The 18,994-nt window shown below is 35.8% G+C and overlaps 2 protein-coding genes across 3 annotated transcripts in view; both read right to left on the minus strand.

Moving 5' to 3' along the window:
- LOC142349765 (tubulin-specific chaperone E-like) overlaps positions 1–18,994 on the minus strand; it is a 396,822-nt gene that overhangs the window by 26,140 nt on the left and 351,688 nt on the right. The gene's annotated exons all lie outside the window — the stretch shown is intronic.
- LOC142349894 (neuronal acetylcholine receptor subunit beta-4-like) overlaps positions 1–18,994 on the minus strand; it is a 42,633-nt gene that overhangs the window by 8,558 nt on the left and 15,081 nt on the right. For both annotated transcript variants that reach the window (XM_075401739.1, XM_075401738.1), the window contains exons 5-7: positions 11,329–11,699; positions 10,698–10,957; positions 2,053–2,330 (exon numbers count right to left, since the gene is read on the minus strand). In XM_075401739.1, coding sequence (XP_075257854.1) covers positions 2,053–2,330; positions 10,698–10,957; positions 11,329–11,699 — 909 coding nt within the window. The remainder of the gene's footprint in view (positions 1–2,052; positions 2,331–10,697; positions 10,958–11,328; positions 11,700–18,994) is intronic.

Genomic DNA, 18,994 nt, shown 5'->3' on the forward strand with positions numbered 1-18,994 from the left:
CTTCGAGTCGCAAAAACCTGTAGAATACCAAAACTCCTCTTCAAGTCCTAAAAACCAATAGCACCGCAATATAGCTACACTCAGATTACAGCTTCGCCAACATAGCCGGCAGATGGCCGGAAATTCTGCGAAAGAATAGGCTTGCAAGCCGCATAATAGATACAGATATAAGTGTAAAAAAGTTATCGACGCTGCTCAAAAACTATGTATAAAACAATTAGCGATAAACTTAAAAAGCTTGTTAAAATTAATTGCGCAGAAGACTTTTCATTAGGGGCCTTTATTACAAATTTGAGTTTCTTTGAGCTTAAACTAATTCAAGTTAAACTAAATTTTAAAAAACGAAATGCAAAAGTCATTTTAGTGAGGTAAGTCACGTATGATCAACATCTAATCACGCAAATGACCTAAGAAACTTTTGCTTAAGAGAGTGAGAAATGACGTCACGCGTGCAAATACCGTTAGTGAGAGGAAGAAGTAATTCAGAAAAATTGACTTTTTCCAGCTTTGCAGCGGGAACAAATGTAAAACGGAACAAAGCCTCAGACGACGAAACAAAAAACCTAGCAGGACAAGTCCCGACGTACAATTCAAAGAAATTTCATTGACTAAATAAAAGACTAGACCTAGAACGGACTATGAGTGAATTGGGAAAACCATTTCAAAATCAGATAAAAAAAAGAAAATCAATGTTAAAACGCCGCATATGAACAAAAACCACTAGCCAGAAAAAGAAGTTCAAACAAAAACACTAGGCCTAGAATGAACTATGACTTGATTGGGAAAATCATTTAAGAAATCCGATCCAAAAATCGAAAAAAAACAGTAAATATCAAAGTGAAATAGCCGCATGTGAACAAAAAATCAGTAGCGAGAAAGAGAATTTTGTTCAAACAAAGTTTTCGCCCTCTACTATAAATTTAGCTCCACTTCCTGTTTCGGAGTGACCAAAATCACTACTCCATTTTGACTTCAAAAATCACAAAAATGTAAGAACAGATCTTTAAAAAAACAGCGCCCGAATACAATTCAAATTCTTTGAATTGTAAAAAACCAAGATCACCGCAATATAGCTCTGTTTAGCTTACAGCTATAATAAAATTTGCAGTTTTTTCTCTGCATAATAAGATTCGCTCTCGCTGTCTGACGATTTCGCTTTTGAGCACAGATTTTCATTCACGAAAACGTAAAAACGCAGCAATTGATATTTTAACCTTTTCTCAATGCTTAAAGTATCAATTTGCACCACATCTAAAGCTACCCAGCAGAAAACGAGTAACTGTTTTACATCCGGATTAAAAAATAAAAATTTAAATTTGCATAGACTGGAACACTAAATTAGACTAATTTGCTCAAATTTCAATTTTGAGCATGCAAATTATCTCTTCCGATCTTGCCCCGGAAGGTTAGACTCAACTTGACAACTCAAACAACATGTGCAGCGACCAAAAATGCAGCTTGTAACCTAATCCTAGCAATTAAGAGTCGGACGTCTTAAATTTATGCATAGAAGGATTATTGTCACCCAGACGCCACCATTTAAACAAAATCTCTACTTGAAAGACAAAGTTACCAAATTTTGAGCACGATCAATCCCTCGTTAAAAATTGTCTGACTTCCTATTATTAATCTTAATTTATACTAAACAAGATTCATTCCTGTCTGTCACTTTCTGATGAACTAATGGCCACAGAAAATAATTGGTATTATACTCTCCGAATAACGTTTCAAATGCTAACGCTTATGCCAACGTTTCAAATTGTGCCAAGATATCTACAAATTCGATTCTATGCAACATCCGACAAGATTGCCGGACAATAACCGCAAAAATAACAGCAGAGACCCTAGTTAAACGAAATCGCTGCTGCCACAGACATGTGCAAAACTTAGAAAACAGTGGCTGAAAGGATAGTCATTAATGACACAGCTGCCGAAACTAATTAAGCCAACTCTTTATCATTGAAGATAATGATATTCTTTGCTGAGTAGACGACGTTCACACAGCAACCTTAAGTATGTTACCAAAGATCTCAGTAGAAGGACGTCAGCTACCTTTTTGCATACGTCATTTTTGATGTAGCGACTGCTGATGTAATTGACAGCCTCCGTCCCATGTTTCACATCAACAGGCATCAGTCCAAACAGGTCCAGAAGACTGGCTGTTGTTGGGTCGTGAGACGAGGAGGAAGAGGTCAGTTGAAGATCATTAGGTCGTCTCAACGGGACGGGTGAAGAGGGTGATGGGTCATTGCTCGAACTGCCACTAGTTAGCGAATCTCGCTGGTCAATTTTGGACTCGCTGAACTTGGGAAGTTTAACGTGCTCGGCGCCTTAACACAAATATTTCCTTAACATATAACAACTAGCAACCCGAACTATTTTTGATAGTCTCCTAATTACAGATGGGTAAAACGGGGTCAAAAATTGCAGTTAATTAAATTATAAGTGATTCCAGCAGTGTTTGAGTAACGATTTGAGAACCAGAATCACTCTGATTCCCACCCATACTTCTTAGCTCCACGCGAAGGACATGCTCAACAGAGAATGTTGCTTTTGAGGAGCAAGAAAAGCGTTATCAGGTAAGCACAAGCTTGATTAAAAGCGAATAATCAAAAATGCAACAGATGTAAATTTATTGAAGTGTTCTGTTACTACTCCATGTATCCAAATTCAACTTTTGAAATATAAAGCAAAAAAAAACAATAAATTTGGCAAAGAGCAACTGAAACTACAGTGACAATCAAACAATTGAAGTCGACTACTCTTAAGTCGATTATTCGACTTAAGTATAATGTTTGAGTAATGATTTGAGAAACAGAACTCTGAATCCCACCCATACTCTGAAGACCTTTTAGCTCCACGCGAAGAACATAATTCAAATAGAGAATATTGCTTTTGAGGAGCAAATTTTACCATAACAATTTTGAATATACAATCTAAACGCCCGCGGACTAATTGATATATTTTACACATTAAACTGTTTGCGATTAAGGCAAGCTTTCAATCCTCTCAGATGATACAAATACTTTTCTTTCCTGGGATATTTAAGCACATGACTGCTTGCAGTTGATTTAAATAGTCTTTCCAAATGGCTGAAAGTTTGATTAGTAAGTATTTGCATACCTTGCTCACGCAGTGATTGGTTATGCTGAGTTTGTTAACATTCATACTGGAGTTACCCATGACTCAATTTCGGACACACTATTGTTTTTTTTAACATATTTGGTTCTTCTTTTCGACTTTTAGCTTTATAACTATCGGTGCATAAAACTCGAACTCCAGAGCGCTATTGACGTGTGTAAAGGATGAGTGATTTGTTAACCATGGAAGGATAATGTTTGGTTCTTTAAGTAAACAGGAAGTACTATCCAATCACTGCCTTGGCAATTCAACATCAAGGCTAGTACAAGAATCCACCGATTAGGCAACTCTTTCTGGAGTTAGAGGAGCCCAAGTGATGTGCAAGCTCTACATGCTATTCTCTCAGAGACAGCAAACAGACAACCTTAGGATTCGAAAATTTGTGCATCAACTTTGGATCGACAAAAATTACCGATTTCACAAAATTCAAAAGACTCTTCAACGGGCTATGGAGTAGTTTCCTAGATATCAAACAGTGATCTCAAGCTTTACAGGACAGCACCTGATTATAAAATTTGCGACTTTTTAATTGAGCACTACTGCGAAACGTGCTTGCGTTAAGCGCAGAGAATCGACAACTTCCGTAACAGAGCCTGCAGTCATGCAGAAGTATGAGTATATGACAAAATTACATAAGCCATTCACTCTAACCCCCCCCCCTCCCCCTAAAGAACATCAAACTGTATCTCGACAGGGAAACAAGGAGTCTATGCGACACATAGGAGCTGAAAACACAGAGGAAGATTTCCACTTCAAGATTTATCGTTTCAACTGTGGGATGCCGGTAATTTTTGACAGCAGATGTTGCAGTGTTCTTCGTTGACTCCATGCACTACTCTGAAGATAAGTCTACTGAATAACCAAGCTCTATTACCGATTCCACAAAACTCGAAAGAGAAACTTCTCAGCGGCCTATGGAGTAGTTTTCTGATATCAAATAGTGATCTCAAGCTTTACAGCACCTGATTTTAAAATTTGCTTTACTTCCTAATTGAGCATCACTATGAAACCTACTTCGACAACAGAGAAGGCAACAAGCCGAGAATCGACAACAACATCCGTAACAGAGTCTGCAGTCATGCAGAAGTATGGGTATATGTCAAAATTACATCAGCCATTCACTCTAAATCCCCCCAAAGAACATCAATCTGTATTTCGACAAGGAAACAAGGAATCTATGCCACATAGCAGCTGAAAACGGAGGGGAAGGTTTCCACTTCAAGATTTATCTTCATGTGTCACGATTTTTATGATCTTCACATGTCTTGATTTATCTTCAAGAGTTATCTTCATGTGTTTACTGAGCAAGAGATTCGTGCCAGACGACGGCATAATTTGAAGAAAATAACAGTTCCACCATGAGCAACAGGTTTTGGCTTGAAATCTTTCGACACCCGTGGTGCCGTTCTATGGAATTCCCCGTCGGTCAAGCCAAAGACAACAGAATCTTATCCAATATTCAAAAGACGCATCTATTCCGAAGTTACTATTACTGATCACGGCGGTTCCAGAAAAAGTGCTTATAACAACACGATGACGATGATTCATCGTTTCAACTGTGGAATGCCGCTAATTTTTGACATCGGATGTTGCAGTGTTCTTCGTTGACTCCTTGCACTGCTTTGAAGATAACCCTGCTGAATCACCAACCTCTATCAACTGCCGCCCACAAAAAAGGCTGCTTATATCAGATAGCTATGTCCCCTCTAATGCACAAATGAGTGTTCTAGATATCGTCTTCAGTTTTAACTCAATGCCAAACCACTTATCTTTTTGCTTTCGCACATCGTGTCCATTACATTTGAGGGGATCACTGACGTGTATATAGGATGAGCGCATCTGTGAACCAAGAAAAAACATAGCCGGCAGATTGCCGGAAAATAAACACGATAGACGCCGGTGGCCTTCCATGAATTGAAACAACTATAGAAACAAGATAGGCAGATTGACCAAAAGTCCTTTAGTAGACCACTAGATTTTTTGGGTTAGATACGTACTGTCAATTTTATGACACATACGGAAAAATCCCTAAAAGAGCTTTCTCAAAATTGAAATTAAAAACAAAAGGCTAATACTCAAGAATTAGGGCATAAAAGTTTGGCACCACATAGATGCACACTATTGATCTTTAACTAGTAAATGTTCATAAAAATTAAAGTTCCATAAGTGAGTTCAGAAATAATTTTTTTTGAGTGAGGTAAGTCACGCAATTGACTTAGCAGAAATTACGTCACGGTAAGACGAAACAAAAATCTGTTAGACGAAGTAAAAAATTAGGAGCACAATAATAGCCGACTGGAATTGCTGACGCGGCTATTAAACAATAATTATTTCCAACAGTCGGCAAAAGGTATTACTTCATCGCCTCCTTGGGAATTCAACCTCAAGACTAAATAATTGTCATCTTTTCTGAGTGAGAGCAGACAAGGAGATATGCAGTCTGGTACATCATGCTCTTCTCTGTGAGAGAAATGGGATCCGAGAGAGCGACTGATAAGTGGATATAGGATCGGCAGATCCGTGAGCAAAGAATGAGCACTTATGGGTTCGAAAAGTCCATATGAGAAAGAGCAATCTGATTTGTTTTTTTTTATTCCATCACTGCCTTGTCAATTCAAAACCAAGATTTATTAAATGGTAGGTGATAGTTCAACAATACAAGCTACGATGTCATTCTTACTAGAGTGGGAGCAGACCAGGAGATGTGCATCTACATCATGCACTTCGCCGAGAAACAACATTCTCCATCTCAGTACTTGAGATATTCAGAATTAACTTCGGATTCATGATAACCGAGTTCAAAGGATAGATTCCTGAATGCGCTAAGGTTGAGTATTTGCTGAAACTTAACCGCGAACCTAAGCAGTTCAGTGCGACCTAAATGGAAAAACTTTTTCATTTTCAGTTGGGGACGCCCTCTCGTTCCCAATGCAAGCTTGATTCTACTGCAATAAAATTGTGCTGCTAATAACTGTTTAATAACTACTCAGAAACCTTCACTTGACAGACTGTAATAGCATTCATTGGAAAATTTCAAACATACCCGGCAGATTGCCGGAAAATAGCCGCCGTTGATTCCAATAAGCAGGATTGGGATTGAAAGAATAGATATTGAAAAAAAAATTTTGTTCAAAAACATTTTTTAAGTCCGATTTATTTTGATGGCATTTCATCGTAGTTGAACATACTTCTGTTTCTTAGAGAGAGGCTACAGGGGCTACTATCAATACCAAAAAGCATTAGAGATGGTAACTAAGACTTATAGGAACGACGTTCAAATAGCGGGCATCAAAAATTGGACTTTATGGGTTTATCCCGTTTCTACTTCTGACTTCAATTTTTTATACTGACTCTGTTCATTTTGAATTGCTTTGCTGAGCAACTGATGTTCAAAATCACTTTTAGCAGAATGAGAGAAGAGAGAAACTAGCCTAGAGAAGTCAAAAAGATTTCACGCAAAATGTCGAAAAAGCGGCAAAATGGTAAAGCGAAAAAAAAGCTCGACCAAGTAAAAAACACAGTAGGACAAGTCCTGACGTACAATTCAAAGAATTTTCATTGACTAAACAGAAAACTAGACCAAGTACGGACTATGAATGGGTTAGAAAACCATTTAGAAAAAAAATCCGATCCAAAAAAATCGAAAAAACTAAAAATCAAAGTGAAATTGCCGCACGTGAACAAAAAACCACTAGCGAGAAAGCGAATTTTTGTTCAAACACCGTTTTCTCACTCTACTTTAAATTTAGAGAGAAAAAATTTCACGTCGCAAAACTACTCGCTTTTTCGCTCCACTTCCTGTTTCGGCGTGACCAAAATCACTACTCCAATTGACTTCAAAAATCATGAAAATGTGTGAACAGATCTTAAAAAAAACATGGCCGGAAGAAATTCCGGAAACGGCTCGAAGTGAAAATCAATTGAAACGCCATCCACTTACTCATCAAACAAAACGTGCCTTCACTAATTTATGATTATCTTGAAACAACCATAAAACAAAAAATAAAATCAAATCTGTTAAAATATGAAAAAAAATCTGATCAACTTTTGTTATAAATTGAGATCCCGAAAAAACGATCTCTGCCAAAATAACTTCATCAGAACAACTAGTACTTACTAAAACCACTAATGTGAATTTTGAAACAATACTTTAGGCTAAAATTATGAAAATAGCTCTTAAAAACAACTTTCACTGAAAAATTGGAAAAAATTATCAATTTTTTTTTTAATTTCAAAAGCATATAAATCCAAAGAAAAATTCCCATCAGCCAATAGGGTATTCAGATGCTCGCAAAACAATAGGAAAGGGGAAAGTCATAATAGCCTAAGAAACTTAGCGAACAACAGAAAAAAAAACGAAAAACAGCAAAAAATTGAGAAAAATTTTCGCAATTTTTTGTCATATTTCTCAACAAAAAATGATTCTTAACCACAAAACTGTAACCAAACGTTAATATAAACTTGCTCAAGCAGAAGGGGTTTCTTCAATACCCATTTCAGCCAGTAACACAAAATAATCGTCAAAAAAACACAAAAAGTAGCCCGAAAATCAGCAAAATACATTAAAATCCTCCGAATTATCATAAAATTCACATTAATTTCCAAAAACTTTCAAAGCACTACCGAAACCAGCCTAAAAACAAACACCCAGAAAAATCATCACAAAAAATCAAGAAAATGAGTGAACAGATCTTCAAAATGCCGCATGTGAACATAACCACTAGCGAGAAAGCGAATTTTTGTTCAAACACCGTTTTCTCACTCTACTTTAAATTTAGAGAGAAAAAAATTCACCCCGCAAAACCACTCGCTTTTTCGCTCCATTTCCTGTTTCGGCGTGACCAAAATCACTACTCCTTTGACTTCAAAAATCATGAAAATGTGTGATAAGATCTTAAAAAAAACATAACCGGAAGAAATTCCGGAAACGACTCGAAGCGAAAATCCATTTAAACGCCATCCAACTACTCATCAAACAAAACGTGCCTTCACTAATTTATGATTATCTTGAAACAAAACCATGAAACAAAAAAGTAAAGACAAAATCAAATCTGTTAAAATATGAAAAAAAATCTGATCAAATTTTGTTATAAATTGAGATCCCGAAAAAACTATCTGTCATAATAACTTCATCAAAACCACTAGTACTTATTAAAACCACTTATGTGAATTTTGAAAAAATACATTCGGCTAAATTATGAAAAGAAAGCTCTTAAAAACAACTTTTACTGAAAAACTGGAAAAAGATAATTTTTTTTTTTAAATTTCAAAAGCATATAAATCAAAAGAAAAATTCCCAACAACCAACAAGTAATCCAGTAATCCTCGCAAAACAATAGGTAAGTCATAATAGGTTAAGAAACTTAGCTAAAAACAGAAAACGAAAAACTGCAAAAAATTAAGAAAAATGGTTCCAATTTTCGTCATTTTCTGTCATTTTTCTCAACAAAAAAATGATTCCTACCTACAAAACTGTAACCAAATGTTATCATAAATTTGCTCAAGCAGAAGGGGTTTCTTCAATACCCATTTCAGCCAGTAACACAAAATAATTTTCAATAAAAAACGCAAAAGTTAGCCCGAAAATCGGCAAAATACATTAAAAACCTCCGAATTATCATAAAATTCACATGAATTTCCAAAAACTTTTAAAGCACTACCGAAACCAGCCTAAAAACAAACTAAAATCATAACCAAACCTCTTTATCAAAATTATTGGAAAAAAACTGCTTTAAAATGCCGCACGTGAACAAAAAAATTTTTCTCGCTTAGAGAAAATTTTTTCACACATCAATTTCTCGCTCTCTCAAAAACAGCGGTATGAACAAAAACCACTCCTTTTTCGCTCCAATCTTCACTTTTGATCAGCACCAAAATCACTCAATTTTTTCACGCGTTTCCTTTCCCGCTTCAAAAATCACTCCAATAAAATTGATTAAAAAAACATAGCAGGACAAGTCCTGACGTACAATTCAAAGAATTTTCATTGAATAAACAGAAAACTAGACCTAGAACGAACTATGAATGGATTGGGAAAAACCATTTAGAAAAAAACGATCCAAAAAATCGAAAAAACAGTAAAAATCAAAGCGAAATTGCCGCATGTGAACAAAAAACCACTAGTGAGAAAGCGAATTTTTGTTCAAACACAGTTTTCTCACTCTACTTTAAATTTAGAGCGAAAAAATTTCACGCCGCAAAACCACTCTCTTTTTTGCTCCACTTCCTGTTTCGGCGTGACCAAAATCACTACTCCAATTTGACTTCAAAAATCATGAAAATGTGTGAACAGATCTTAAAAAAAAAGACAGCGCCCCAATACAATTCAAATTCTTTGAATTGTAAAAAAAAATAGGAGCGCTATAATAGCCGGCTGAGAAGATGAGGGCGGCTATTAATCAACCAATATAGCCGAAATAATTAACATTGACATATCTGATAGCCAAAAGTTTCCAAGACTTAGTTGTTTTGATTTGGGATGCAGAATTACCGCTTCCCACTCATTAAAGACCTTTTTAGCGCCAAGTCGAGACATATCAACAGATAGAGTTGCTTCTGAGGAAAACGTCAGTAGTTAAGCATTATTTGACTCAGAACGCTTATTCAAAGCAGCAATAAACGCTAATTTATTAAGCTGTCCAGTTACTATTCAGAAACATTTAGTACGTTTCCGTCTGTGAACAGAGATGCCATTCCCTACGAAAAGATGATCAATCATAAGAACTCAATCATAATTGTAGGGATTCTATTAGTAATCAGAAGTCAATGGAGTATTAATTTGAGAAGCAGAATCGCTCTGATTTCCACTGATACTCTGACAAAAAATAGCTCCACGCGAAGATGTGCTCCATATAGAGAATGTTACTTTTGAGGAGCTTAGATATGGTCACCTAAGATACGGCTGAGTTGCATTTTCCATTTCAATGCTTAATAATGTTCAGTTGCTACTCAAAAACGATCAACACCTTTCCGTCTGAGAACTAAAATTTATATTCCCTGGTGAAAAAAAGCACGCAGCATAACTGATTGCTATTATTCTGGGTCGTTTAGAACTTTTGAAAAGTTTGAGTAACGATTTCAGAAAAATTGTTGTACCATTTCCCACTCTTACTCTAGAAATTGCTGACCGTTGCAATTCGATATAGAGAATGTTGCTTTTGAACACCACGTGAAACGCCGTTCATTTTGTCACTTTACACACACTTCAACCTTCTTTCAATAAACAGGCAATTTGTATCGTAAATCCGTTTTTGCACTCAAGTTAAATGTAAGTATCGAACAATATGCAAAGTAGTTTCTTTTTCGAAATGTCAGTCCCCCCCGTCAAAAATGGCCATCTATAATTGATATTAATCACCTTTGAGTGCAGAAAGGTGGTTAAAAAGAACATATTAATACACTTTAATTGTTTGATGTAAAGTCGAGTCACATTTCATGGGCCTGTAGAAACCATAATCAATGCTAAAACGCATTAGTTTGCTCACATGGGCTTATGAAAACAAACATTTTATTCACGGAACGGGGAAGCAGTAAACAAACCCCTAACTATGCCTTACCAAGTAAGTTTAAATCATGCAACTGGAGTTGTATGTTAGAGATGACCAGATCGTCCTGTTTCATCACACTCCTCAGTCTCTCAGATGTCGAGATAGAATGTGGGAATCCTGGCGAGGGAGAGGTGATGCCGAACCAATGCGCCAGTGTCTGGATGAATAGTCTATAAGCCCAGTGGGGCATTAGAGATGAGAGGGGTGGCTTGTGATGGAAGTTGAGAACAACCACAGTCGAAATGATGCTGAAGCTCACCATTATCATGCTAAACACACATTGATCATTAGGATATCTTCCATTATTGTCTCCGAGAGCTTAATGAATATATGATAATTGCTTTCACTGGGGATGGGAAACAGGAGAGGAGGAGGGTGTAACCAAAGATCCAACAAGCATTACATCACATCACCCAAACCGTTATGATTTGAATCACTATTTTAGTTAGGGTTATGACGTCTACTATTTCTGAACGATTAATTTTACTTCTCAATGCAATTCACCAATTAGAGTGATCCTAACGAAAATCGCAATACATTCTGTCATAAGCATAATAAATTACTCCTTTGAAATTTTTAATTTTTAGCCTTTAATGAAATGCGATATTATTGAACATCACACTTCATTTACCAAGCTAACCTGAACAATAAATACTGACAAATGAGCGGCAGCGCAAAACTCGTAGTCGGCACAAAGTTTTTCACGACAATTAGGAGCAACATAGTCACTGACAGGAGAATAGATGTACAGAGCGGTATCTTCTCATTAGTCTCCGAGGGCAAATAAAACCCAAGAATCGCCAGAAAAGTCAAAATGACAATCGGACTGACAAAGTTGATCGTGTAGTAAAGAGATAGGCGACGTAGCTGGAACTCGCAAACCATTGCTATGTGGAAGAGGTCAGTTCCCGGCATTGGAGATCGGGTGCATTTACATGGCGAAGACAGGACTTTCCATTCGGCTGATGGCGAGAACGCAAAAGGATCGAATATAACATCATGGCACGTGATCTAAACAAGCAAAGTTGAATAAGCAGAAGATAACAGATCTAAAACATTCTATGGGAACTATAAAGACTAACAAGCAGAACACAATAATTCTCAATTGCATCAATGTTTGAGCAACGATTTGAGAATCAGAATCAATCTGATTCCCACCCATACTCTTAGGACTTTATAGCTCCACGCGAAGGACATACCCAACAGAGAATGTTGCTTTTGAGGAGCAAGAAGAGCGTTATCAGGCAACCACTAGTTGATTCAAAGCAAATAATTAAAATAGCAAAAATGCCAATTTAGTGAGGTGTCCCGTTACTGCTCAAAAACGTTCAACACGTTTCCGTCTGAGAACTGATATAATCTTCCCTACGACAAGATTATGAACCAACATAGCTGGCGCATAATTGTAGGACCACGTTTAACAAAAATATTTACTGGTTCCTATCAGTACTCTGATTAAAATATAGCTCTACACAAAGGACACGCACAAAAACAAAAGGTTCAGTCATCGTGTCACTCCCATTTAAAATTCATGCATTGAAAAACGCATGGATAAATTTTGCACATGTCTCAATTCTGCTCTAAAAAGCACCAGGTTTTGTTAATATGAAGAACAATATATCTACAAATCAAAGTTTTTTTTCAAAAAAATCGAAAAAAAACTTAGTGTATGAAATGATAGTATTTTTCGAGTCTCGCACTCCTGAGGAATTGACAAAAACCAGCACATTTTTGGTAAATTAATTTCTGCAAAAAGGAAACCAACTAATTTTGCTCTTCAAGCAAATAATTGCAGGCATCAAACCATGAGAAGTAACATGTGCTAACTGACATATTTTAAAACACAAAAAAATTACGAGTGTTTTTACCTCTAAATCTCGAACACATTCAAAACAGTTGCTTGGTTGTTTTGAAAATGTCTTCAGTGTTATCCAGCTGTAATTAATCGAAACTCATGGACAGAAAAATAATTTTTCGGCAAAATCTTTCATTACTGTGTTGCTATTGCTTCTATTTAAAATTGATGTTACGTTTCTTCTAGTTTAACTATTAAAGTTTAAAACCATTAAGTGATAATCTTAAAATCTTTCGGTAGTTAACAAATGCCCTAAATAGAAAACCTTGACAACAGTGAAAAATCAGCTTTTGTTAAAAACCTCCAAAGTTATATTGTTTTACATATAAATTAACTTTCTCATATCCTTGCCAAATAAGGTCAAAAACATTAAGTAGTCAATTTGCCATCGTTTATTGTTTTCAACGATGGCAAACAATTTACAATAATTTAACAGCAAATGAGCGCTATGTGGCAAAAACTATGTTGCTTTTATTGAAATTAAGTATCACATCTCTCCTGATGAAAAAGAACAAAAATTAACTGATCTAAATATCTGATAAAAACTGCTGATCATAAACATTAACCGACTAATGTCGGAAGAATTGCTCTCAAACGACAGGCGGGTGCAAAAACATTTGACCACCACCTGGAATCGAACCATTGAACTCCCGCTTTATAACCATGTGCACTACCGATTGTGCTATTTGGCCCTTACTATTGCTAAACTGCAACCAACTTTATATTATCAACAAGAGTGCGAGCAATAGAGATCACTCAAAAATGAAGAACGAAAGCGTAAAAAGTAACTTGAGAAGTCATAGAGTCTTCTAGAAGAAAAGCGCAAAATGTCAAGCAAAAAACTGCATAAAAAATCAACACTTCAACTTCGTTCAAGAACAATTAAACAATATTTCTTATTATATCTGTTGGTGGAAAAAAGAATATTAAAATTCATTGTATTGCCAATCTAATCGCATAGCCGAGATAGACGCTTGTGGCCTTCCATGAATTGGAACAACTGAAGAAACAATATAAACAGATCGACCACCAGTTATTAATAGACCACTCGATTTTTTGGGTTAGATTCGGACTAGGAATTTTATTACACATACGGTCTATAAGGAAAACATACCCGGCAGATTGCCGGAAAATAGCCGCCGTTGATTCCAATAAGCATGACTGGGATTGAAATAACAGATATTGAAAAAAAAAGATTTTCGTACAAAAACATTTTTTTAAGTCCGATTTATTTTGATGGCTTTTCGTAGTTGAACATACTTCTGTTTCTTAGAGAGAGGCTACAGGGGCTACTATCAACACCAATAAGCATTAGAGGTGGTAACTAAGACTTATAGGGACGACGTTCAAATAGCGGGCATCTAAAATTGGGCTTTATGGGTTTATCCCGTTTCCATTTCTGACTTCAATTTTTTATACCAACTCTGTTCATTTTGAATTGCTTTGCTTAGCAACTGATGTTCAAATTCACTTTTAGCAGAATGAGAGAAGAGAGAAACTAGCCTAGAGAAGTCAAAAAGATTTCACGCAAAATGTTGAAAAGGCGGCAAAATGAGGTAAAGCGAAAAATTTTTTTATTCGACGAAGTAAAAAAAAAAAAAAAATAGGAGCGCTATAATAGCCGGCTGAGAAGATGAGGGCGGCTATTAAAAACCCTAAAAGCGCGTTTTCAAAACTGATATTCGAAAACAAAAACTCAAGCCTAATACTCACGAATTAGGGCATATAAATTTGGCACTACTTAGATGCACACTATTGATCTTTAACTAGTAAATCCTCATAAAACTTAAAGTTCCATAAGTGAGATCAGAAGTCATTCTTTTCAGTGAGGTAAGTCACGCAATTGACCTAAAATCATAAATGACGTCACGCACACACATTTTAACTGCGAAGCAGTACAAGTCACTGAAGTCATTGAAAAAGTCAATTCCTTGAAGTCAGGTCGTAAGAATCATCGATGGAGACGACGAATTAAAAGAAAACTACGCGGCTATTTATTATATTTCTTATTTTATGGCAAAATTTTCTACGACTGATTTTTTAGTTAGAGCAGTTGCGCAAAAAAAAAATCAGTTTAAAACATGTTTTTGCAAAACATGAAGTTGAGAGAACTTGCGAAGTTGGCTTAAGCTCAACTGATTAACGTCAGCTTAGTTATTTAAGCGCCATTGCGCGAAAACCAGCTCAACAAGATCAAAAACTAAAAAAATTTTTATTTAAAATATTTTTCAAACTACGCAAAATGAATGAAACTCGAAATAAATCAGAAAAAAAAACGACAAAACTCTGGCAGATAATCCCGCTCCACATTGAAAACCTAAGTATCTTTCGTATTAGTTTAGTAGAATTGTGGTAGCAGTCCTTAGAGTTCTTTTGACAAATTAACAGTTTAAAAAGGAGTTAAAAAGGATTACGCGACTATTTCAATGTTAACAAATAACGAAAATGCTAAATTACGGAAAAACTCTTAGGGGTAACAATTGTACCGAAAACTTCAGTAATTTTACATCACATTTGACAAACATCAATGGTATTAGAGTGAAGAATCAATATACTTCAGCAAAATGGAGCAAAATTTGAAAGCTAAGTATACAAAAATTTAATTAAAATTGTCCATAATGTGGCGAAAGTTGACAAAACTTAGTTAATTTCTTAAACAATTTCTTATGGATTATAAACTCCATTCCTACTTTCAATTAGTTCTTCGAATATTCAGCAAGACATTCGTAGCGATTGAGGCTAGAATGTGATCTCTATCGTCTGGTTTGCATTGCATCTGCAGCTAGGTCAAGAATTAATAATTAATCCTCACTGATTTAATTGCTCGCTAACTTCCCTTTTCTTCCCTTATTCAATCATTCCACAACTCTCTTAATATCTGACTAGTCAACACAATTCTTCTTTTCCTTCAAGAGTTTCCTCATCTTTTTCCACTTCCGCTGCCAATATTGGCTAAATTATATGTTTCACTTGAGCCAGAAGGCTACCTTAATTGGGTTTTCAGTAGTCTTTGTGTCGATTGGTAGATGAATTATATATTTATACAAAGGTAATCCTTGAATTCATTGAGCTATATCCATATCCTACACAAGAATCATTTGATGCCACATCAAAAGAACTCAATCCTTTAACAGTTTCCCATTACTGGGAAAAAAGCGGAACAATCAAATGTGACGCAACACTTCCTCAACATAAGAAGCTGAAAGTAATTAGCAGTGCAATTTACCACCCGCGTGAAATGAACAGTACTCGGTCATAAATGAGTGCTTTTCTCTCAGCTCAAAAATGAGTGACATAACTACAATACATTCATAGCGCATTACTGCAGCCAGAACTTCATTCGAATATGGTATTGGCATGTATGTACTGTTTGGAAAAACTCGAGACAAATTGAAAGAAATTCACAAACATATTTATGGCACTCAACAGATTTTTAAAGCTTTGTCTTGAGACAGGGTTTTTATTATATGCGCAAAAATTCAACAATAACATAATATTCGCTTGTAAAATAGCGGACAGATTGCCGAAATAGCTGCAAATTAAACGTGCAGAAAAAGGGACCAGTATCAAAGCCAAAACGCATTAGAGATATTAACCAAGTCTTATAAGAAAAAAGTACAAGTAAAGTCATCTAAAATTTGGCTCTACGGGTTATCCCGTTTCAATTTTTTCGTTTTTCGATACTGATTCAGTTCACTTTAGATTGCATTGCTGAGCGCGGCTTTCCACAATTACACAAAGCCGGCAAATTGCCGGAAAACAGAAGCCGTTGACTCACAACGAGATTGAAACAGAGAAAGAAAACATACCCTGCAGATTGCCGGAAAATAGCCGCCGTTGATTCTAATAAGCATGATTGGGATAGAAAGAATAGAAGATATCGAAAAAAAAAAGATTTTTGTACAAAAACATTTTTTAAGTCCGATTTATTTTGATGGCATTTCGTAGTTGAACATACTTCTGTTTCTTAGAGAGAGGCTACAGGGGCTACTATCTCTACCAATAAGCATAAGAGATGGTAACTAAGACTTATAGGAACGACGTTCAAATAGCTGGCATCTAAAATTGGGCTTTATGGGTTTATCCCGTTTCTATTTCTGACTTCAATTTTTTATACTGACTATGTTCATTTTGAATTGCTTTGCTGAGCAACTGATGCTCAAAATCGCTTTAGCAGAATGAGAGAAAAGAGAAAGCAGCCTAGAGAAGTCAAAAAGATTTCAACTAAAATGTTGAAAAAGCGGCAAAATGAGGTAAAGCGAAACATTTTTTTGTTCAACGAAGTAAAAAAATTAGGAGCGCTATAATAGCCAGCTGAGAAGATGAGGGCGGCTATTAAAAAGGAGATAGAAATTGACAATATTTTTTCAAAAGTATCAAAGTTTCAAAAGTGTTCTAATACGGTGTAACGTTTCATTTAGATTCTGAAATTATACTTAATTGAGCTTTCAAACTGAAAGCAACTAAGCTTAAAACTAATGCCAGCTAGCAATCGCTCTAATGAACTTTGATAACCTACGCACTATGCAATGCACTATGCACTATCTCATAGTGCAATGCACTACGACCTAATGACTGGGCTTTATCGGTTTATCCCGTTTCTTTTTACAATGCCCTTTCGTCATTGACTGTAATCACTACATTGCACAATTCAATGTCTGAAGAAATTTGAAGTCGCTCCGTTCAGTTGAAACACTGAGTAAGGTGAGAAACATAGCAGGACAAAATAAAAAAAACTAGAGCAAAAATGACTATGAATGAATTGGATAAACCATTTAGAAAAAAAATTCCGATCATCAAAATCGAAACACTGTATAATCAAAGTCAAATTGAACGGGATCGATTTTGAAAAACAAAAAAGGAGATGAAATAACCAGAAAACATCAAAAATAGACAAAAAAATTGGTTCAAATTGTCTCAAAATAATTGTAATCCAATAAAAGAAACCATTTAAATTGTTACAATTGTTAACTGAATTCGAAAACCCCTAAAGACTGTAAAAAAGTGAGCAAAAAATTCATTTAAAAGATTCAAAACCGCAAATTGACAATAGCTCAAAATTAACAACAATAGCTCAAAATTAAAAACAATAGCTCAAAATTGACAACAATAGCTCAGCTCAAAATTGACAACACTAAAAAGGTCAACACTGCTACCAAGCGTTAAATTACAAATTGAAATAGGTTTGAAAAATCAATCTGGCAGCAAACGTTAGAATTTATTCACACCTAATGTTTTCAAAAATCGGCATGAACCCCCTCATCTCAAAGAAATCAGTTACTTTTCACGTTCGTCGTTGACTTTTGTCTTATTTAACAAAAACAAGAGAATTTTTTTTAAAAAAGATTAACAAAATTCCTTCAGTCGTTAAAACAACTCCCTCAAATAAAACAAACATACGAACAAATTTTAAAAAGCAAAAGCCGAATAATTCAGCCTACACAATCCTACTGCGACTAGGGAGGGATTCGAACCCCTGACCTCCGTTTAAAACATTAATTCATCAGCTATAAGGCCCCTGTGATAGCTTATCTAACAATCGCTTGTATTTAGCCAGACTTATTTTCTGAATAAGAGCACCTAAGGTCACGCAAAATTCAAGAAGTCAGGCGTGAAAAAATTACTAGAGAAGATAAATTCGAAAGAATGTTCGAGAACAAAACCGCCATGAAAAAAATTTTGCATTAACAAAGATAAACTTGATGCGAGAGCAATTAATAACAAACTTGTATTGGAAACGTTGCTTTGAAACTATCGTTGAAGTAGGCTTTTTACAAATGCGTTTCAGATGACTAAATCGGCAAAAGTTTACAAGCATAGTTACAAACATAGTCCGACTAATGTTGGAAATTTGCTCTCGAACGACAGGCGAGGCAATTTAATTCAGGGGCTGTAGCCTAGATAAATTTTTCTTTATGGGTGCAAAATAGTTAACCACGCCGGGACTCGAACCATGGGGCTCCCCATCCCTCACCAGAAGCACTGCCCACTCGGCTATCAGGCCCTTCTTGTTGCTATGCTGCAATCGATTTTATTTTAGCAACAAGCTTTACTTCGGAGTGAGAGCAATAGAGATCACTAAAAAATGAAGAACGAAAGCGTTAAAAAGGCACTTGAGAAGTCAACGATTGTTTCAGAAAAAAAGCGAAAAAACAGTCAAGCGAAAAACTTAATAAAAAGACCAACATGTCCAAACATAGATTGCCAGAAATTAGCCGCGATAGACGCTTGTGGCCTTCCATGAAATGAAACAACTAAAGAAACAAGATAGGCAGATTGAACAAAAGTCCTTTAGTAGATCACTAGATTTTTTGGGTTAGATACGTACTGTCAATTTTATGACACATACGGTCTATAAGGAATAAGCCCTATAAGAGCTTTCTCAAAATTGATATTCGAAATCAAAAACTCAAGACTAATACTCAAGAAATAGAGCAAGAAAAGTTTGGCG

Source organism: Convolutriloba macropyga, chromosome 11 (genome assembly GCF_964194025.1).
Source record: "Convolutriloba macropyga chromosome 11, txConMacr16.3, whole genome shotgun sequence".
Classification (NCBI taxonomy): domain Eukaryota; kingdom Metazoa; phylum Xenacoelomorpha; order Acoela; family Convolutidae; genus Convolutriloba; species Convolutriloba macropyga.